The 23,028-nt window shown below is 50.4% G+C and overlaps 1 protein-coding gene across 2 annotated transcripts in view; it reads right to left on the bottom strand.

Annotated features, from left to right (window-relative positions):
- dve (SATB1_N and homeodomain domain-containing protein dve) overlaps positions 1-23,028 on the bottom strand; it is a 103,619-nt gene that overhangs the window by 61,247 nt on the left and 19,344 nt on the right. For both annotated transcript variants that reach the window (XM_084602220.1, XM_084602219.1), the window contains exon 3: positions 8,739-8,921. In XM_084602220.1, coding sequence (XP_084458346.1) covers positions 8,739-8,921 — 183 coding nt within the window. The remainder of the gene's footprint in view (positions 1-8,738; positions 8,922-23,028) is intronic.

Below are 23,028 nucleotides of genomic sequence, written 5' to 3'. Positions count from 1 at the left end.
TCCGCGTTCGGACAAAAGCTCGCACCCAACGTACGACTTAGCCATGGTAAAGTCGGTAACTGGGCTTGGGTCGATGTTTGGCCGGCCACGACTGGCTTGTACATACATATCCACGTGCAATGCAATTTCCACAGAATGGGAAGCAGTGCTGCAGACTAGAAGAATACGAAACGTCACTGGCGCCGACGATACGCCGCCCTGGCAGACTGCGTAAACCCGTTAAGCGGAAAAACACTAAAAGAAAAGCTCTATCTAAAGCTGCCGGCATCTCAGCAGAGAGGCCCGTGCGGTGGCTGAGAAACGCTGTGTGGTTTTGTTCGCCTTCTCCCATTGATAGAGAATCATGGCCACTCTGCCCGGCTTACCAGGGGTATTACGTCACGATAATGACGAAGCAGTATCGGTGTTTTGTCGAGGTGTGAAAGGTGGATCGAGTCCCCTTCCGCGCCTAAACAGAAAAAAACAAACAAAAAAAAAAAAAAAACATCGTCGGCAGTGCTTCTAAAGTAGTCTGTCAATTCAGCTATCAAGTTTTCCGCGACATATGTCTAGGGCGATTCTGGGAACTCATTACACCGCGAGTGACGACACAGGGGTACAGACACCTACTCCCTCGAACACCTACTCCCTGGGGTTCAAAACAAAATCGTCTGCCGCAAGGTTTCGTCAGGTCGTAGCGAGTGGAAAGATGATATCAGAGTGCGATATCCTCGCTTGATACCTAACTAAAGGCAAGCGTGCATGCCAACGACCGGCCGTATGCTCCTAGCGAGAGACGGGCCAACGACATGAAGTACCAACCCACAGAGCACCGACAACCGTCCATTAAGCCGGTAACGTGAGCCACAAAGTACCGCAGAATGATTACGAGGGCGCGGTCACATGACACACATAAACAAGGAAAACGGGACTGGGAAATACGGTAAAACTGATTCGAACGGCAAAGTGTAATTAGGCTTAAGCGTGGCACCAAACGCGACTCATAACAGGATACGATGGTCGACCTGGCGGCAACAGTAGACGGCTTCGCAAATGATGCCACCGTAACAAAAAGGGAAGAAACCAGGGTGCATCGGATTATTGTCTACCTGCGTGCACTCGCGCAATACTTGCATTGCCAGAGGACGACACGAACGTACAAGCAAGAATCCAATAGACTCGGCTTGTTTCCAGCTTCACTCACGTATGCTTACTGTAGTGTCACAGACATGCTCCCGGACGTACACAGATTCGAAACAACTTAGAACATGGCACCCTGAACACATTTTCGCGAGCAGAACGTACACCCCGCGAAAATATTAAAAGAAACCTTGGTTACTACCGTGCAAAGTGCGACGAAATTCCCCATCTCAAATTACTAATAAATATCGAAGGACGGGAGATGAAACCGCACGTAGAGCGCGGCGCGCACACGTACGCAAGACTAGGCAGGAACTGTAGCGGCGCACGCAGGCAAGAATTAAGCAGAGTGAATCTACACGATGACCGTAAAAGGAAAATGTAAAATCTCATGTATAGATGAGATTTTAAATTTTCCTTGTACGGTCATCGTGTAGATTCACACTGCTTAATTCTTGCCTGCCCGCCAATATCGACGACTAAGTGGTAGACGTGGAAAAGTGCGACAGCAAAGAAATACAAAACGAAATCGAAGTGCGGATAAAGATAATTGTGATTCCCCTAGTAATGCAGACTAGCCATCAGCGGTTGTCATGGCACGGAAAGCTGGTGCCCTGTCACCGTTCCAAACAGATTCCATCACTCCACGACCGACAAGCCAGAACACTCGGTCCTGATATAAAATAAAGGGGTATTGAAAGAGCACATTGCCCTGATATGAACAAAAGGTGGTTCTAAAATCTCGCTCTCCTTTGGATGATGGGCAGAAAAGGAATTCCGGCACCACGGGTAGCATCGATCATGTTCCAAGGCACCGCCGCTTTCCCCTTCGTCACTCCGCGGGTGCTCACCCACTGCACACAGTCGCTGCGCAGCAAAACAACCTTTCCAGGGGCAAGCGGTTCTCACGCCGCGCGTCCTGTCCCGAAAAAATCTGAGAAGCCGACCGACTTGGCTGACCCTGACTTGCCGTAACGCGCCACACAAGTACCTTTAATAGACTACAATATCTATCGCTCATTGCTGACAATAAATGTTTTCCAATCCAATTCAATCGCATTTTGTAATTAATTCATTACTTTTTGTGAGCTGTAACGCTTGCTGTCATCCAAATATTTCCTTCAGTTCTTTATTAAAGAAAAACACGGGAGAGCCCGAACACGGTGGCAAACGCTGACATAGCAGCACAAAATTCTCTCGCATTAGAGCGACAATGATCGCGCTGCAGAGGAGCTGCGCGAAAGAATGTATTCATACGTGGTATTTAATAACCTCGTGCTTCGCATTTCGCATTTCAGCACGACGGCCCTAGAAGAATGTCATGCTTTTGGGCTTTGTCCCCTCACAGCGTGAATAGCGAAGCTTCATCATTATGTAACGGCGCTACAGGACGAAGACGAGAAACAGAAGGGACATACAAAATAAGAGGGACATTATGATGAAGGAACACCAACTAGCCTAATCCGCTCTTCAGATAAGCGAAGCGCCGCGCTCTGCGTAACTTTGAAGTGGTGCGCTATGTTGTATTTAATTTCAACGCAAGTGTGATACGTATGTGAATTCACGTACCTGGTGTCGTTCCTTTCCTTTTCCTTTTTTATTTTTATTATTATTATTTTTTTTTTTTTTTGTACACTTGGACAGTCTAACGACTCGGTCCCATTCTTCCCGTCTCGAGGGAGGGCTTTTTTGTGATGAGCTGTTTGAGCCTGTCAGCAGTGACGTCAAAGCACGTATATTCTGATAGCTACTCTTTTTTGTAGGGTTTCGTGGTGTCGGGGAAGGGGAGCCGTTCCGGTCGCGCTTCGTACCGGAGCGCGAGGGAGCCCTTCGGGCCTCTGGTTGGCCGGCGCGGAGTAACGTGATGGGGAAGTTGAGCACCTGGGGGGCCGGTCGCGGGGGAGTCAACCAGGAGCAGCGACAAGTGCGAGAGACGGGGTTCTGACACAGCGGCAAGGTACGTGAGTGGTAGTTCTCTTCGCCGTCCTCGAAGTCTGTGCCGAGGGACATTTGCGTGCTTTGCTGGACTGGTCACTACTACCAAGCAGAGAGCGTCAGCAGCAGCGCGCATCGGAGTTTTCTCGCCTCACCGGCCTGCGTGCTCCAACTTTTGTCGGGGCGCGAATCTGCTGCGGTCCGCTTTCTGGCTGCGGTGGACGCCAACGACGAGCAATCTAGGCGATTGTTGTCAAGCACGGTTTTATTTGTATTGTACCTTCCTACGAAATAAATGCATGTGATGTGACTGTCGGTATTCCCTCGGAATGAAAGCGCACGAGCGCGGCCCTTTTCGGCTCCGTTATCGAACTCCGCTGTGGGTCTCCCTCTCCGCACGCCGCCGGGACACGTAGAGAAGCCCACGCTTGGGCTGCGTACGGACACCGGGCGCGGAGGGATTCAAGTAGACATCCACATCATTTAAAGTCTGGCAAGACGCTTCTGTGGCGTGGCTTGCTTGTGCCATAAAAGACTGGAGGGTTTGGGCGAGAAAATATGAGCTTCGAGAACTGCCAGTCCCATTGTTCCCATGAGCTTTCTTCGTCCATATCTCTTTGGTTTAGTTTGGCTGTGGGGTTTAAACGTCCCAAAGCGACTCAGGCTATGGAGACACCGTAGTGGAGGGCTCCGGAAATTTGGACCATCTGGTGTCCTTTAACGTGCACTGACATCGCACATCACACGGGCGCCTTGCTTTTCGCCTCCTTCGTAGAGCGGCCGCCGAGGCCGGGATTCGATCCCGCATCCTTGGGAATAGGATTCGAGCGCCGTAGCCACTGTGCCACCCGGGCGGGGTTGTCCCTATCTCTATTGCGCCGTCCTTTGGATTATTTTAAGAAAATCGATTCGAATACCGGCTTTCTTCAACGTGGAACCACTCGTTTAAACATTTCCCCCTCTCCTTCGGCGGGGTACCGTCGGCTCACTACGAAGCAGCTCGAGCTCGTAGACTAAGCAAAGCGCTCAGATGAAGGTTCTTTATACGCAACTAAACCTGACAGTCCATTTTCCGCCTCTTAGTACCACTGTGGCACCTCTATTACGCACGCAGGCACGCGCTGCGCTGCCCGTTCACTCATTTCCCTGTTTGCAGGGAAGTGAACGATACGCGTACAAACGTCAGTAGTCGTGCCGCCACCACGTCCGTGAAGCGGTCTCTGCGGCTCTTCAAGTCTTTGAGGCGCTTTGCTCGGCGCTGCAGCAGAAATGAGAGCTGGCGTACCGGCGCACACTTCTAACGTTGAGCAAGGATTAGGTCACATCAGCACCAGGACTACTGTAGACCCGATGTACCAAGGTTACCCGGCTTATGCCGGGGCAGGGAATGGGCGCTTAAACGTTCGATCCCTATAGGATTGGCGACATTCGTTCTTGAGCAGCTAGCTCTCTTCGCTGACCCAACAAGAGTAATCGGAATGCGCAGTAAATTACAAGAGTGCGGTGTCGTCACTTCCGCAATGGGCACACAAATCATGCCCGCTCTCGGCGCTATCTGCGCCAATTCTAGATAACCCTGTGTGTTAGCTTTCATTACGGATATACGGCGTCGCCGAATCGAGTGGCTCTCTTTTCTGTCCGTATTGACTCGAAGAGCACTTGAAGCTCAGGGAGAGCAGCTCCATCACGAGCGATAAATTCGAAAAAAAAAAGCAGCGAAGATTCTCTTGAATCGCGTCCACAGACGGCCCCAATGTCACCGGCTATTTCCACTCCGCAGCACGCAGCTAACAAGACGCACGAAGAATGAATGGTAAACACGGCAGCACGCGCGCAATACCGATGTTAAAAACGTCGCTTTCGCTTAGCCATACGAACCAGAAAAAAAGCGGTGCACTTGAGAAAGGGTTAAGTTCAGGTCACTACTGCTCTGTTCCATCGAAAAGCTAAGATGGTACGCGAAATAAGATGGTTTGGTTCGGCTGGTGGGGTTTAACGTCCCAAAGCGACTCAGGCTATGAGAGACGACGTACTCCGGAAATATCGACCACCTGGGGTTCTTTAACGTGCACTTAGCTTTAACGAAAAAGAGGCAGGTGAATGCCGGCTCCAACTCTCCGAAACAGTTTTGCGCGGCCGTCTGGCTATATGCCCGATAATAATGCCCGGTTTTTGCTAGTTGATTGGTTTGTGGGGTTTAACGTCCGAAAGCGACTCAGGCTATGAGAGACGCCGTAGTGGAGGACTCCGGAAATTTCGACCACCTGGGGTTCTTTAACGTGCACTGACATCGCACAGCACATCGGTAAGGTGGCCCTGTGCGAGAACGTCCGTTGTCCTCGCGCAGATTCAATATCGTACTTAAAATCAACCAGAGGAGTTCGCAATTGACATGGCGCTTGGCCGACGTCGCGTGCACCGACACCTCTAACCTGCTGTATGCAATCAAATTCATTTCGAATTACACCCCACGTCACGATGGTTTATCCATTAACCTTGCGATTAAAAATAGATTACGCTTTCCTCACGCTTCTTGACTTTGTTTTTTTCTATCCGCTGAACATGCCCCAACAGAGACGAACACTTTTTCTAAAGTACCGTACAGAAAGAAGTAGTATGGAATCGAGTACTTCTGTGTTCTCGTTGTACGCATAATTTTACGGAAGGCCATCGAATGCCCTCCTCATCACTCACTGGCAAGTGCTTGAAACAACATACGAGCCGTTTTGTTACCGAACAACCAATGCGTGCAATTAATGCTGGTAACTGACATGGTCAAAACCTTCAAGGCATGTCCAAGACCTAGAAACCATATATGCTGGTACGAAACACGAACTAGCTATCAGAGATTGGCCCAAACAAAAGGAGCATTTGACCAAGCGCATGTGCCTGCCACATGACATCATCTATAGCCAGACCACGAAGAGAGAGAGAGAGAGAGCAGGGGGTGCAGCGGGAAAACCAGGCTACTACGTGTCGCCCAAAACAAGGCGACGTGATTCGACGCAGTGATGCACACGAAGACGAGCATAAGCCACCAAGCAAAAAATGCAAGGGATTGGACCCATGAAGAAAAGAGAGCGATATAAAGAAGAGAAGGATTCCCGGAATTGTTGTACGTACATACCCGCCCAGAAAACAACGGGATGTGGGAAATATACTTAAGAAGGGCGGCGGAAGAAACAGTTACGCGGATTAGCCAGAATGTTACAGCGCCGGAGATTAGGCGCTACCAAAGGCGTACATATGAAACAAGATAAAACAAAACCAAGGAACAAACGTGGGAGAGGGAAAAAGAAGAAAACTTGGGCGTGCACGCGGTAGGGCAAAAATGAAAGAAAACGAGAGGATGAGGGGTAAACAGAGAAAGAAAGAGATATCCAGGGGCACGTGGTGGGCGGCGCGGCACTGAAGAGGTTCCTAATCCTCTTAGCATGGACGTATTTCCCAATAGTGCTCGTCTATATCCCCTTTAGCTTCTCAGCACCGTCTAATCCGGACTTAAATAAAACATGGGAGGCCTAATGTAGTCAAGGGATTAGGCCGACGGCGGCGGCAGTCAGCCCCCCCACCACCACCGCGCACGCGCGCGCCAAACACACCAGCGCGGCCGCGGCGCACTCGGCACTAGAGGGGCGCACATTCGCACACCGTGGCCGCCGCACCAACACCCATTCCTCGCTTTTCCCCGGAAAGCTCCTATCGCGCACCCCTACCGAGCGACCGCTACTCCGTTCGGCTCTCTGCAGCGTATACACCTCACGCGCGCAGCATTTACTTACACAGCAGGTTCTCCCTCTCTAATAAAACTGTGGCAGGGTGAACAGAAAAGGGAGCAGGGAGGAGGTATATGGCTATCCGCGCACACGGGCGGTGCTGCCGCAGAAAGCTCCGAGAAGGTTTTTTGGAGCTCTCCTCTCCTACCTGCCTTTTTCCTCTTTCGTCCGTCGTCATCTCCGTCAGGTTCCCGCGCACACAGCGCCCGGGGCGAGGTCCTTTTTTTGTTGTGTGTGTGTTCTCTATCCCTAATCTCGTCAAGGTGAAACTCCCGCCGGCAGAAGGCGGCCGACCCGGGCCCTGAGGTTGGGTGAAAAGGGAGGGGGGTTACGGCGGGGCGGAGACCCAGGTCGAAGAGGATCGCGCAGCGCGCTTATCCTTTCCGGCTCTATAGCGCTCCGCGCTCTCTTTGTTCTACCCTTCCGGCCGCGCCCTCTGCTTCCCGGTGTCGAGGATGCACGTATGCGCGCCGTGAGGGAGGACGCCCTGAATTCTGGATAGCGCGGAGGAGGCAGGGATAAGCGGCCGATGCTGCCGGGGCCGGCGCGAGCGCGCCCAAATCCCGTTAGCCAAGCCCGATCCGCGAGCGCGCGCGGCGGAGGTGCGGATTAGGGCGCAGGAGACGAGGAGAAGGAGGAGGATGAACTGGAGGATCAGGCCCGGATGCGAGCGAGCGACAGCGCGCCTAATGCTGCTGCAGCGGCACGAGTGCGCGCCAGGTGCTTTTCTATTCATTCGGTCGTGTATTTTTGCCCGTCGTCGCATAAACATGCGCGAAAGGGGAAAACATAAAGAAAGTGCGGGGCGAGAAGAGGAGCGGCAGTCATTCGAGATCAAGTGAAAGGGAATCCCATCCCGATCCTTCCCCTCCCCCTCGACGACAGCCAAGTTCTGGCTCCACTCGCCCCGTTTACGACTATCCATACGCGCTGCGCGGATTATGTAAACACTGCGGAGGTGGCAGCTCCAAGCATTTCGAGGAAGAGAGAAATGCTTTATGTTTGTCTTTCCTCCTCCGCTGTCGCGAGAGCCGTGCGCTTGATGTAGGCGGTGCACTAGGCCGTCGCCGAACTGGAGAAGAGACGAAGACGAGGAGGAGGAAGTTTGTCAACTGCAGTCCTAATCGAGGGGCTGGCAATGGAGGCGATGCGCGGGTGCGATTAAGAATTTCATGAAAGGCAACGGAACTTATCTGGGCAGGCACCTAACGCATGCGGGACTCACCCTTCCTAGTGGAATAGCGAAAACGGTCTCGGGAAATTATTATTTTTTTAATCGTCGGTATACCCCGTATCCATTGATAGCATATTTGTGTTGTCTCGTCTACCGGTAATACACGCTGTAACAGCCTTCACAGCTGAGGGCGCGTAGTGCGCGACCAATGTACGGTCTCGACCACAGCCAATGCTGAGCACTGAATGAGGAGGAGGAGGATGAGGGAGTGAGGGATGTGATTGGCACTTTGGAATGATCGACACTCCCAAACCAACGCCCACCAAGAAATTCGCGGTACCGTGTCGCTTCCCCACTTTATCCGTGGAAGGACGTGCGCGTCAACACCGGCGCCGATCGCGAATTTTAGTGCCATGACAACGGGCCGGACCGGCATGATGCTTGCCCGCGTAAATACATGTATAGTACGGACTGAGAGATGAATTTGCAGAGAAAAAAAAAAAAAAAAAAAAACGTTTTTCTGCAAGTGCCCCTTAACGCAGGTGTAGGATTAAATGTGCCCGTGAACACTTGCGCTTTAGAAAATATGGCCTTTTGGCGCAGGCTTGGAGTAGCTATTATTAGCATTTCGTTGTCTTAATATAGCAGCCAGCAGAATGCCGTGATTTTTGGCACAGTTTGGCGCCGCAATCACGCGACACTGGGCTCAGTGCAAGATGAGAGCAAGGACGCACCCTTTGCGCAGATGGCCTCCGAAGGCGAGTAGCCGAGCTTGGTGAGCGCAGTGCGCACCAGGTCGGCGAAGAGCGCCGCACTGGGCACGATGGCGTAGCTGTCCACCTCCACCGACGGCTGCTGGCTGTCCGTCTGAGGGCTGGGCACTCGCTCCACCACGCAGTGCACCGGCAGTGTCTTGCCTGCGACGAAAGAACAACATCATCATCAGTCTGACTACACCCACCCACTGCAGGGCGAAGGCCTCTCCCGCATTCCTCCAATTAATCCTGTCTTGTGCTAACTGAATCCATTAGACCCCTACAAACTTCTTTACCCCGTCCGCCCGCCTACCTTTCTGCCGCTCCCTGCTACGCTTTCCTTCTCTTGGAATCCAGTTTGTTATTCTCTATTTGCTCTACGCGTCCTGCCCATGCCCACTTCTATATTTTCTCTAGAATGTCATTAAGTCGAATTATTTCTCTGATCTACTCTGCACGCGTCCTCTCTCTTAACGTTATATCTACTAAGGAGGTAAGTCTGAAAACAATAGTGGGAGATAAAAAAAAAAAAAGATAGAATCAACTAGATTGTGCGATACGTTTAACCAATGTTTGTTGGATAGCCCCTTCCTGAGCGTACATATTGAGATCCTCGCGCACATCATGGCCATGCGCCGTTTTTAACGCAGCCGATACAAGGTAATAAAATGAATTGAAATGAAATGAAAGCGAATAGTGCCCCTCAAAGGAAGCCCTTCAGCCATTGGCGTTGACAAATTTTCATCAGGCCGCGGTTAATCCGCTTAAGCCGTAGCAGAGCCCTTCTGGCCGCAGTGACGCCCCTTAATTTTCTCACATTCTGTGTCGTCACGCTAGCAGATACAAGAGGATTGCCCGCGACGACCGGCGACGTCATGAGAATCGAACAACGCGATTGGCGCATGGGGATACTTCGATGGGCAGCAAATGCCAGTTTTGAGTTTTATCGGACTAGGGGCATCGCGAATGCGGAGGAGGTTGCATTTACACAGCTACGGCTGTAAAAACTTCAGCAGCGCAATCGACCATAGCAATCAAAGGTACACGTAGCGCCCCTTTTTATCAGGTGCAAAGGATTCCGCGGTAGAGAGTGTAAACATCAAATAGAGGGAACAAGGACACAGGGGGTTTCACCTGGAATTCACATACAACGAAGAAAAATGACTGCTTTGATTCACTGCACGTACACACGTCGTTCCCAAGTTTAAAATTCATGCGCTCACAAGAAAAAAAAAAAAAAAAAAAAAACGACGGGCCCATATAACGAAGCGAACTGGATCATCCCGAATGGAGAGAAAGAATGAGATCGAGCAGGAAAAGGTAGAGCAGCAGCGACAGCTGCTAAGTCCCCGCGAACAAGGGACGGGGCTCAACGAGAACGGTTTCGCAACCATAAAGAAGAGGATAAAAAAAAAAAAATAAGACTAACCTCGCTCACAGTGACCCCGATTCCGAACGACGGACGGCAGAAAAGAAAGCCAGGTAAAGCGAACGGCGCAAGAAAATAGTAGCGAAGAGAGAAGAGAAGCATCGGGACTGGGGAGGGAAAAACAAGACAAAAACGCAGGCGACGGCACACAGACTCACCCACACTGCGGTGAGCCAGAAGATACAGGCAGCGCAATAGGACGGTAAGAAACTGTGGACGCCGGCTCAATATGTAAAAAAAAAAAAAAAAAAAAAAAAAATCACTAAAGAGGGGGACAAGTTTTGTAGAAATAGTAAACAAACAAAACTTCAAGACCGAAAAAGAAGAAAGAGGAACAGACAGGGCCGTGTCACCTAATGAAGGGACGTGAAGCCGACGGCAACAACAGAAAAGAAAAGCTAAAACGTACACATCAAACCTTGGGCTGTAATCAAGATAACATTACGCGGGCCACCGACTAAAGGCGAACGGATAAGCAACAAATAGCAGAACCTCCTGCTGATCCCCGCAGAACAGTTCACGTAATAACGGGAAAGCGGACAAAAGAAAGGAAAACAAAAAAGAAAGAGTGGAAGGGGAACCAAGCCAAAAAGGGGGAGAGACGTCCTCGCGAGACGCCCTTGTCCGGCCCAGGGGGATCATCGGCCAAGAGGCGGGAGCTTTCCCCTTTTTTTACCTCTCTTTCCCAAAAGCGGCCGTCGCGAGGCGAGCTATTCGGGCGGCGAGGAGCGCGGTGGCGACAGGAATGAGCCATGACAGAAGGGAGAAAAAAAGACGGGAAGAAGCGAAAATGAACCTCCCCAAAGCCGCGGAAAAGTTGGGGAGATCTCTCCGCCGCGCCGGAGGCTTCGCGTTCCCAAAGGGCTGTGATAATCCGCGGGATCTCCTCTCGCTTGGTGAAATGAATAGAAAGGATCACCACACACCAGCCGCGGCGAACGAAGCATGCCTTCGCAAAATGCGGACATGACGCCCGTATTAGCTTGCCAATGGTGACCACAGTGCGAGCAGCAGAGCCGAGAAAAAAAAAAGAACAAAACAAAAACACTAAGCTGACCCAAATTACAATGGATCAAGTGGGTGCTGTGCTATCGATACTGCCCCATTGAAAAGAGTCCCTACTCCTTCCCTTCGTCACTTTGCGGCACGCGTCCATTAGCTACGATGGCTGACTGACCTGCGGCTGTACAAACAACTCTCATCGGAGAAAGGAAGCACGGGAGTTTACTTTCAAATACCGAACACTGGAGTGCAACTCTCATCTCTCACTCGGATATATTACTTCCGGGCAGGCCAACACCAAGCAAAGGTGTTACAGCGTAGATCCCCCCCGCCCCCCATCCCCCGCATTTTTATGACAACGGGAAAATAGGTGACATTGCGACGTAAAAAGACGACGGCATTCGCCTACTTAGGAGAGAGAGAGAGCTACCTAACCATCATTACTATGTCGCTTGAGAAGCTGTGCCATACCAGAAAGAAAGAAAAAAAGTGTGAGAAAACCTTGAAAAATACAATACAGTGCTGAATGCTCCTTTTTAAGCTCCAATTCCGGTGAATCGCTAGACGCGGTTTCAGACAACTTCAGTTTGCGCGGATGGGCAAGTGCTATTTACGGATGACCGCCCAGAGGCAAATTTGGTGGTTGCAAAATATAATGCTGCCGAGGACTTCTGACTGCGCTGCTACCGTAGCTTCTCCCCGAGACTCGCTGAAAGCACCCAGACTGGGTAAAAATTTGCCCAATCTTAGCACTCGAGAACAGTGTTTCAGTTCTATGCCTTCGTGCCAGCTCCATTTAACAGAGATTACTCACTCACTACCCGTAGCAAAATGTACCGCTTTTAAGAGGATTAGGTTCATGCTGTCCGGGAAACCCTTTACACCCGGAAACACATTTTCAGCTCACGCCACCGGCACAATCTAAATGTGGGACTCAAACCTTGGTCACGTTGTAGCGAAGGTGACAGTAACTAACGCGAGCGACAGAGCTTCCAAGATTGTTTTATAAAATAAGTGGTCTCGGTTCTGAAAGGAGGTGAACTCTACGCGCGGACGCTACGCAATCAGTGGACGCCCGCCCGTAGTGACGAGCTGTGCAGTGCTAAGACAACCGCGGGAGGGCGTCGCGATCATAAGCAGGCCGTTTATTATTATTATTTTTACGCCACCCCTACCCTATCCTGTCTCCGTATCACTCCTATCTTCTATTTCTTTTCTACTGTTTACTCACTGTCTCTGTTTCCACCACCGCAGCCCTTCCGTCACTGCTTTTCGGTTCTCCTTCTACATAAAAAAAAAAAAATAATGGGCCAACCCTGCCGCTTCAGAATACTTTCTATCGTCAGCTTTCAAAATGGAAGTGCACCGCTGTGGGTATACCACGCCATAGCCTCCTTTATACTCCTTTATAGGAGGCTATGACTACGCAGCATGCGCGGACATGTAAACTCTTCCGAACAATATCTTCCGCCTGACACGATGTACTTCCGCCTGATATGACGTCACTGCCTCGTGCCAGACACATGCTGAAGCTAATCACTGTTAAATCACAATACACCGCGATGCATCAAGCCGGCATAACGCGGATAGGAAAACGAACCAAGTAACTCGTCAAGCACGCAAAGCTGCCCTCGGCGGCCCAGGAAATCTCGAAGACACAACACAAAAGAACGGAGTGGCGGCCCGGGGCAAAATCCGGAATGCGTACACGGAGAACCAAGAGAAGCGGGGCAATGCGAATGCCGCCGAAACGCGTATACGAAGAACGGCGGATTCGATCGGCGTACCATCGATTAGCGTTGGGGAGCTTAATCCCGCGCTTAGCGCCGCCGCTTCGTGCGCCATTACAATAGGCACGCGTGCTCATCGCGTTTTGTGTGCTTCATTCTAGTCTCCTTTTCCTCGAAACGGATTCAGAGAGTAGGAGGAGGAGGAGGGTGAATAAATAGGCGGGAGAAAGGGCATGTACGTAAAAAAACGAGAGCACCAGAAGTACACGATCGTAAGAGAGCTAAAAAAAAAAAAAAAACGCCAACGAGCAGCCGCTGGCTCAAACAAAAAAAAAAAGAAAAAAAAAGGAGAAAGGCTAGAGTGAGCCGTTAAATTCGTGTCCAATAGATATTAAAAAGCAGATCGGAAAGAAAAACAAGGCACAGCCAGCAAAGAGTTTGAAGCGCAGAGCCCCAAGAGAGAGAGTGACAAAATCAACATAACAAGGAAACAGCTAAGGCATGCCGCTGCACACATGAAAAGAAAAGGGAAGGAACAAAACATGCACAGTCAGCCAGCGGCGTCGCGACGTCGTGCGTCAGAATACAAATCTCCCGAGCACGAGCGCTACTATACGGCACGCGCGTGCGCGGCACGGTTCATATGCACGGAAGAGAAAAAGAAGAGAGGGTAGTCGTAGAGGAGAGAGGCTCGCATACCGACTAATCCGGCTTCAGCGCGGCGCTCCTAATCCCGCGGAGCTGTCCAGAAGCGCCCTCGGAAATTTCGTCTCGCGGATTAAAAGCTGTATCCCCGCCTGCCGCCGCACCTCCTTCTCTTTGGCCTCTCGCCCACCGCCTTTATCCGTCCTTCTCGCCCGGCTTCTTAAGTTATTTCACCAGAGATCCGTCGCCGCCGCCGACCGCGCTCTAGAGCTCACCCTTCTCCGCCTCCTCTCGACTCGCATAATCCCTTTTCCGTGCGCGTCAGAAGAGAGTGCCACCGAAGGCAAGGATTAAAAGAGGAGAGAACAAAAGGGTAAAAAAAAAAGGCCGGCAGCTTATATATGACGACGCGAAAAACAATTGGTGGGCGAGTGATTCTCGCCGGAGACGATGTGCGTGTGTCTGCCGAAACGCATGCAAAAAGACACGAAAAAGCTCGGTATTTTATCGCTACCGTCTCAGTGGCGCTTTTCAGTTTTGTGCCCACTAGCCGACGCGCGTGCGAGGAAGCTCTACACGAAGCTCGGCGGAAAGGTGGAGATGCTGCGTTCCGCATAACTGTACCAGATGTTGGTTGGTTTGTGGGGTTTAACGTCCCAAAGAGACTCAGGCTACGAGAGACGCCGTGGTGGAGGGCTCCGGAAATTTCGATCATCTGGGGTTCTTTAACGTGCACTGACATCGCACAGCACACGGGCGCCTTGCTTTTTGCCGCCACCGAAAAGCGGCCGCCGAGGCCGGGATAACCGTACCAGATGTTAGTGCTGCGACTGTGTTCTGTCGCGTGTGTCCGCTACTCTTTGGGGCCATTCTTTTAAAGAACCTACACCAGCTACACTACTGCTACTGTAGCAAAACCCGTTGGAAGTATTGGAGATTTGCAACAACACTGGTGTATGTGGTGTAGGTAAAAAAAAAATGGCCCTGTTGTCATGTTGAGCCATCTACACCTTGTGGCTGTGCCGCGCTGCTGCTTGCGGCTCAAGGGTGACTAATAAGGCGCTTCGTTTTAGGGCTATACGATCTGCTCTTTATGTCGTTGGTTCGGTTGGTTTACGGGGGTTTAACGTCCCAAAGCGACTCAGGCTACGAGAGACGCCGTAGTGGAGGGCTCCGAAAATTTCGACCACTTGGGGTTCTTTAACATACATAACAACGCACAGCACACGGGCGCTTGCTTTTCGCCTCCATCGAAAAGCGGAAACCGCGGCCGGGACTCGATCCCGCATCCTTGGGCACAAAAGCCGAGCTCCCTAACAACTGCGCCACCACATCGGGCGTTCTTTAAGGCTCCTCTTGTAACGCTTTGTCTTCTACAATGCTTAATTACTTATTAAGTAACGCATCTGGTCGTGTGTTCCTGCTTAGGCAAGGGTTCCAACTATAACAGAACCCGTTCATAATGCGCTAACTTGATGCTTGGGGCTTCCCCGTGTTGCGTGTTGCCCTCACAATGAAACCACTGGCCATCACTAAGACTGAGGAGAGTTTATTGAACTTGCATGGTGTCTTCGCGGGAACCCGGTTGACAGCTTTCGCATCGTAAAATACACAAACTATGGCCACAAGTTTTTTTTTTTTTTTTTTTTTTAATACCTTGGGAGCCTTCTTAACTACATCTTTGAAGTCAGAAATGCCACAGCATTTAGGCTGTCGATTCAGGTATCGGCGCTGTATATCTATAGTAGTCCCTGCGATTAAATTGTGTGCTTTCTTGAACTGCATGACTTTTATAATGACCCCCCCCCCCCCCCCCCGACCCCTGCCGAGAACCAGTGGATCCAGATTTTCCCGCCATTTCTACCTTTTCCAACAAATTTTCCGGTTGGATCCAGTTCCACATTTCTCATACGACATACATGAGTCATCCCACATTCTAGAATTCTCATACTGCATTAGCATACCTGATAATCCAACCGACCTAATAACGCCCATCCGCCCACAAATCCTCCTTATCCCGTATCAATAATCGATCCATATGGATTAAGGCGGACTAGTAGGTGAATTTGGATAACTGGGTTAGCTTGGTATAATCATGCAGATGGCCCGCCGCGGACAAATGTTGGGGATCCTCAGCGAATAACATAACCCAATATTCCACCATAATGTAACCGCAAAATTGCATGAATCCGTCTCGACATTACAGGGACACGGCTTAAGGTGCATTAGTGTATAAGCTAAATATATAACCCGCCCGTTGGCTCACTCTTTCCGAATTCGGGGGTCCTTAGCGCATTGAAATTTGACGGCGCCGTCTGTTGGTTAATTCCTTGAAGGTCGCGCGACCACGATGACATCATTACTCTCTTTACCGATTAGAGAAAATTATTTAGAGACGAACCGGATACATATTTAGCACTTAAATGTTGTTGCATTAAAATCAGCTGTTCTAACTGCCATTAGCAGAAACTACAACATCCAGGTGAAGCGCGCCACCAGCATAACTTTGAATGATACCGGTCATTTCTCTTATTTATCATTTCTCTTACCGGTCATTTACCGGCCTGGAACTTTTATTTATTTTTATTTTTTGTAAGATGCTCGCCCGATGTGCCGTTACAGCAGGGTTACAGAGATAAGCCGGAAGACGCTTTACGAAAGTCGGCAATGGAAAAAAGTGAACGTCAGACGGACCGACGTCAAGCTTGCACACATGGAACGATAAGGACAAATCGGGGCTCATGTCATCGGATGGCGCGCGATCGACGCGCCCTAAGCGGCAGGTGCTGCTGTTGCTGCAGCGACGCGGACCGCGGCGCCATAATTTATTCCCCTGGAAGCGCGGCGTATAATAATAGCATCCACCATCCACGCGCCAGCTATGGGGTTCATCCGGCTGCAAAGCCGCGGGGCGCGCTAGCTATAGCTTCCTCTTTTTCTTATCCGCCTGTATCTCCAGTTAATCCCCTCCAGCGCTACGTACACAGGGCAAGGCAGCTTACCCGCGCTAATCCGGCCAGTTCGTAACCGTCGTCAAATCTTTCCTCGTCTCGTTGTTGCTGGTGCTCGCGACGCGTTCAACTAGCCGTTCGCAGCCGGGCCGCGCCCATATCGGAACCGCTGATCGTCGCCGCCTCGGCAGAAAGGCGAAGGAAGGGATGCAATTAATCGAGTTAGGTTATTAAACGGGACAGAAGGGAGTGCGTGCGAGTCTGAATAAAGCTCGGATAAGTCTTTTCCAAACTCCTCCGCTGTTTCGATTTAATTTATTTCAGTTATTATATAACGCACTTAGAGCCAGATAAGGCACACGGGCCGAGGCAATAAGTATAAGTGAAAGGAAAACACTTTATTTTATCGTGCGCTGCATGTTTATCCTTCGAGTACGCGCAGAGAAAACACCTTTCTTTTTTCGTCGATAATCCTTGACTAGACGCAGAAAAGCTTCGTTGCATTTTCTAAGTCCGATGCACAGACGGAAATGTTACTGAAAAGCGTGAAATCTGTCCTTTCTCATATTCATCGGGCCTCAACGCCATGTAGGGCCACCGGCCAGTTATATTGAAGCGAAGCTTCGCTACGCCACCCCAGGTCAAGGTCAGCGCGCGCCAGCAATTGACCTTCAAGGAGCCAAAGGACGAAGTGTTGCTATGGGTGCGTTCCAATTCCTTAGACGTTAGCAAGTCGGCTTCGTAGACGTCATCGTAGACGTTTCCACGTTCGCGTAATGGAACGCATCTACCTGCCTACGCCTGGCGTCACCTCGCGACATAAAAGTTGAAATAAAGCGTTTGAATAACTATTATGTTTATTTTTGAACTTTACAATAATACAGGCGAAAACCACGTTTCTAAAGGTTCGCCTATTTGATTATATATATATATATATATATATTTTTTTTTTTTGCAGCCATAATATTGCGTGTTTAATCGTCACAAAGCAAATAGACTTTTGGGCGGTTAACTTGTAGCAGACCGTACCGATTGCTCACGCAATGCTCACGGCTTGACGGAAGAGAATCTTGGTGACGTTTTTACTTCTTTATTACTGATGCGGAAGTGTAAATGCTTCTCGGACGTGCTCATGCGCACAGCTGTAAGCATGCAAAAATGCAAAAAGCTGTAAACTTCAGAAAATTACAGACGAAAGGTAACAAACCGGCTACAGCAAAAGAAAAACTTTGTGCCGTGATACCTGTCGTCTGCAGTCACTAGGCGAGGAAACCAAAAACAGCAACTCGTTTTAATAATATTCAGGCACGCTAAAATCTATGCGCAACAAGCCGCCATCGTCAGGTGAGTTCGTTCTTCGAGATTAGCTGAAAATGCACGGAAGAGTTTGCCACGGCTACTACAAGATAGAAACACGTGCGTGCCGTACAACAGCCGCCCTGACTCCCGGCGAGGTGCACTGAAAGCGACGAGTTGGTCGCTAACATCGAGACTAAAAAACAGTCATCGTCAAGTTAAAAAAAAAAAAAAAAAAGATGACCAACAGCCCCCGGCCTACTCCTAAGAAAAAAATCTCAACCGCGCACTTTCCTCTTAGAGCGCGATTCAAGAATCTGCAGTGCTATGAATCTCACGACCATGAAGGCAGCTGAATTAGCCTCCAGCTAGCGAGCGCACTGACGTAACAATTCACATTTGAAAGATCGAGCATATGCAAACTCCAGCATTCACAGAGCACGACCATCGTACAGTTTCTGCAACCATCGCAAGCCCGACTCGCTCAGCGTGATCCGCGCACTGTCCGCCATGTTTGACAGAGTAGCTTGCATCGATGTTGACTTAGTGAAGCAGTCTTCGTGAGACTGCTTCGCGAAAATTTGAACGCGTCCCAAAATGGCAGCTGCCCGGCTAGCCGTCTAAGTAGACGTCTACTAGGGGGTATTGAAAAGCACCATAAGAAAAAATCTGTCTTCAGGGGAATTCGAACCACTATCCTTCCGATCGCCAGTCGAAATGCAAATCGTCATTCTCACTGTCAAGCGTAAGAGTGATCGCGATGTCAATGACGATGCAGTTGGTAATAATGATGACCGATGGCAATTACGGTGCATTTAGTGGTGGTGGTGGTGGTGGTTTTAAAAACAGGCAGTACCGCCGGGGTGGTCAAACTCGTTCATAGCCAATCCCCTAACCTGCAATATGCATCCTCTGTTCCACCAAGGGCGCCGGAAAGCGCGTGTCAAATACATCCAGGAAAGGTACGGGACAGACACTGAATCCTACTACGTAGACGCAGCTAAGTCAGAAGCGGGGTACACGGTAGCGGTTGTGATTCACCAACAACTGGTTGATGCACTCACCGTCTGCGATGACAATATAGAAATGGCGGAGGAGGTGGTCATTGCTTTAGCCGCCACGCATACCACCTGCGTCTATATAATCACAGATTCTATGGCTGCCTACCGCAACTGCATCAAAGGACGAATATTTCCCAGGCTGCCAGAATATTAAAAAATCATGGACACTCTCGTCTGGACACCGGGACATCAAGGCGTGGAAGGGAACGAGTGCGCACATGCCGCTGTCCGAGCTCTCCTCCTCCGGGACTCGATCCCTCCATTTTCCACACCCCCCTATCCCTGCCCTTTGGCGACGTACGCGGAGAGATTACAGCACTGCAGACTCTCTCGCAGAAAATATCCACCCCCAGCTAAGGAGCTCTCCAAAGCGGAGGAAGTTATATGACGACGTCTACAGATAGGTAGTACATATAACACACCAGCCCGTTTAAACACAATACACCCCGGGTTCTGAGACCCCAAATGCAAATATTGCGGGGAGAAGGCAGGTCTGCACCACATGGCGTGGATCTGCGCCCACACAATCCTCCAGATGACCCGAATGCAGTGCCAATAATTGAGGGGTGGGAGGCTGCCCTATCCAGCTCTGGACTAGAGGCCCAATGGGCCCTCGTGACACCCGCGCGAATAGCAGCGGCAGCCACTGGAGTCCCGGATTAGGGACCACACCTACACATCCCCCTCCCTTAAATCTACTCAATAAAGTTTCTCAGTCATTCAGCAGTTGGTGGTGGTAGTGGTGGTGTTATTGGTGGTGTTGTTGATGGCGGTGGTTGTGATGGCGATGTTGTTGTTGTTGGGCGGTGGTGGTGGTGGCGATGTTGTTGTTGTTGTTGCTGGTGGTGTTGTTGTCGTTGGTAGTGTTGTTCTGGTGTTATTGTTTTTAGTGGTGGTGATGGCGGCAGTGGTGATGATGATAGCAGCTTTGATAATGACGATGTAATTTGCGTGAACAGCCCTGCAAAGTGGCCACTGTCTGTCAGTAGGGTGGCGGGCTGCTTGACTACCTAGCTTCGATGCAACGTACACCCGCACGCGAAGTTGAGCAGGTGTAATACAGAAATATAAAGGTCTGCACAAGCGCAGTAGAGAAGAACTTCCACCACTATACATAAGCGAGAACGCCTAGTCGTACTGTTGCGAAGCCGTGCACGAAACTACACTGGCGAATGTGTTGCTCGATCAGTATACTCAGCTACACCTGAGCCTAAGCGGCAAAGCCCAGCGGATACGACGCAGTGGGTAGGCTCAAGTGAGGGTGAAGCTGTGTCGAAGCCGGGTTGAGGACGAGAAGGTGTCATTGTTTCAGCCTGGTGAGCCACGGGGCCTCGATCTCTATACAGGCCTAACACCTATCGAGTAGCTCTCTTGAGTCCAGCGTCGTCTACACTTAGTTCGGACGAAAAAAGAACGAGGGAAATAGAGCTGTCGGAGCCCGAATAAAAACCTTCTGTGGAAGGAGGCTTAAAAACGGAGTCGATCAAACGTTCGACCACCGTTTCTCAACCGCGCCATATATGCCTCCCCACTGTGATGGCACTATTAGATGTACCCGAAGCTGCCTGGCGGCAGAAAACTAAATATCCACATGCTCGACCATTGGGCTCAAACAAACAAAAAAAGAATGCCACGAAAAGCGGTGAGGGCACTCACTGCTAATAGAATAGGAAAAGAAAACTATGAAAAATCAAAGCCGAAGAAATGCTGTATAAAGGAAAAGAATGTTGTGAGCCCCTTACACATACACACTAGTTCAGTTGACATTTCAGTTTGGCGTTGAGGCTTAACGTCCCAAAGCGACGCCGCATCGGGAAGGGCTTCGAATAATTCGACCACCTAGGGTTCTTTAGCGCGCAGTGGCATTGTACAGTACACGGGCACTCTGCGTTTGGCTTTCATCGCGTAATGAGGCCGTCACAGCTGGGACCGAGTGCGGGCCCCCGGCTCAGTACTCGAGAACTCTAAGCACCGATTCACCGCAGTGGTGCTGTTTACTTTATGGAATGCAGCACACCCTGACAACAATAAATTCATACACGTCATATCCGGCTATCTTAAGTTCATGCTAAAGAGAAGTATTATTTTTTATTACTTTACATCTAACGATCACTACAGGGCTATATATAGGGGACCGACGTAATCACCTGAGGAATAAAGCGCTAAAGAACACCTCTATATCCAACGTTCTAAGAAAGAGAAGACGAACCTGTGACAGAAGAAAGGCACCTGACAACTAAGACCTCTCAAGAGAGAACAGAAACGGCAACACTGGACAGGGGACAAGTAGAAAGGGACCGCAGGGAAAAAGCAGAAGCCGAAAGCATCAGGGTAGAACAGACGTCGTCCGAACGCCCTCGAGCTTAGCAAGGTCTTCTCCGAGAAGGCCAAGGATAAAGAAACGGCAGAGAAAGAAATAAAAAAAAAAAAACAGCAAACAACAGACGGTGACCAGACAAACGCGAGGTGTCGTGGCCTGGGGGTCCAAAGGCGACACACACACACATAGAAAGAAACCCGCAGCGCCGGATTAAGGACGACGACTTTGGTCAAAGGCGCGCGCCGGCCAGACCTCCTCTCCGAACTACGGGGCGTCGACGAGGCATTAGCGCGAGCGGTGCCAGCGAGGCCGCCGAAGAGAGCGTCGGGGCTCATCCCTCGAGCCTTCTCTCCCGAGCCGGCCAATCCGCCGCCGATTCCCTGTCCGCAAAGAAAGCCGGTACTCCCTCTGGCATCCCTGGTCCTCTTTCCTCCCTTGTCTTCGCCTTCTTTTCCCTCTTTATCCCCTGAATCGTTCTTCCTTTTCTGTGAGTCTTCTGTCCACCCCGATTCCTTTTATTATCCCGCTGGCTGCATGGTCTTTACTCTTTTAGCACCCTCCGTTCCTTTTATCCCATGAACCTGCTCCCGTTTTTTCTCGCCCTCTTTCCTGTCTTCTTTTCACCTTGTCCTGCCAACCAGCACCGCTTCCTCGCTATTCTCCTGCTTTAACTTTCTGGATCAACCCGTCTTTATCCCTGTGTGCTTCCCCTTATCCCGTCGCCGCAGCAGCGGCAGCAAAGACAGACGCAACCAAAGAGCGTATACTATTTTCTTTCTTTTTTTGTTTCTTTGCTAGAGCTGCGTAGCTCTTCTATCCTTAGCCCGGGGGAGTTGGACGACGCGCCTCGGACGCCGAAGGCTTCTGATTCGCCCGCCGCCGCCTGTCGCGTCCGTCCGCCGAATCCCCCATTCCTGATTGACCAAGCAAGACGATCGATCACACACACACATACTATGCCACAGAGCGGGCGAGCACTCTCTCCATCGCCGTGGTAGTATACGCCAGGTCGATCTCTCCCGCTTTCAACCCCCTACACTTTTTTTTTGTCGCTGCTCCCTTCCTCGCCTGACCTCCTTTTATTACCATTTCCAGAGCGCTCTAAATCATCCGACAGTGCGTGGGACATGGGATGACGTAGAGAAGCTGTCATCACACGCACACACAAAAAAGAAGGTAACGTCAACTAGCCCGAAGTTTGTCTCTTTCGGTCTTGACGCATACGTCCGCAACTAATGGAATCCTCGAGTCGTAACGTCCCGCATACCTCCTTGGCTACAACGCCCAATTTTATCTCCCTTCCGTTAACTTAATAAACCGGCCAAAAGGCGACCCTTTCAAGCGAAAGACGAAAAAGGAAAAGACGAAAACAAAACAAAAAACGTCCCTGGAGAGCTTTGAAGCGGCAACCTATGTTGTCGCCGTTTTACTGGCGAGTCGAGGCTGGTAAACCGTGCTTGAAACGCCTGCGCTGAGCACGTGAAGGATAGATCAGAGGAATTAATTTCAGGAGACTAGGAGGTGGCGCCACGGACCGCCAGTGCGAATAGTGAACTGCGCGGAGAGACGAGGACGAAGTGACGTCAAGACAAAAACACAAAGCGCAGTTCTGAAGCGGAAATTTTTTTCGCCTCTTTAGCAGTGCAACTCTGAAAGCTTTCGGACAAACCTTTCTCACCAGCGGATAAAGAGACAGCACACCTGCAAAGGAACGTGTTTAATACGTTACGAGTATTTACAGTACCAAGCTACTCGTTTCCCTTTCTCCAGCGCCAATGTCGACGCCATACAGGTTCATTTCGAGTACGAGCAGTCAATGCGAATTCCACAGTAAG

Source organism: Amblyomma maculatum, chromosome 4 (assembly GCF_055883805.1).
Source record: "Amblyomma maculatum isolate TAMU_Amacu chromosome 4, ASM5588380v1, whole genome shotgun sequence".
Lineage (NCBI taxonomy): Eukaryota > Metazoa > Arthropoda > Arachnida > Ixodida > Ixodidae > Amblyomma > Amblyomma maculatum.
The sequence above is the reverse complement of the archived record's forward strand: the minus strand, read 5'-3'. Positions and strand labels throughout refer to the sequence as shown.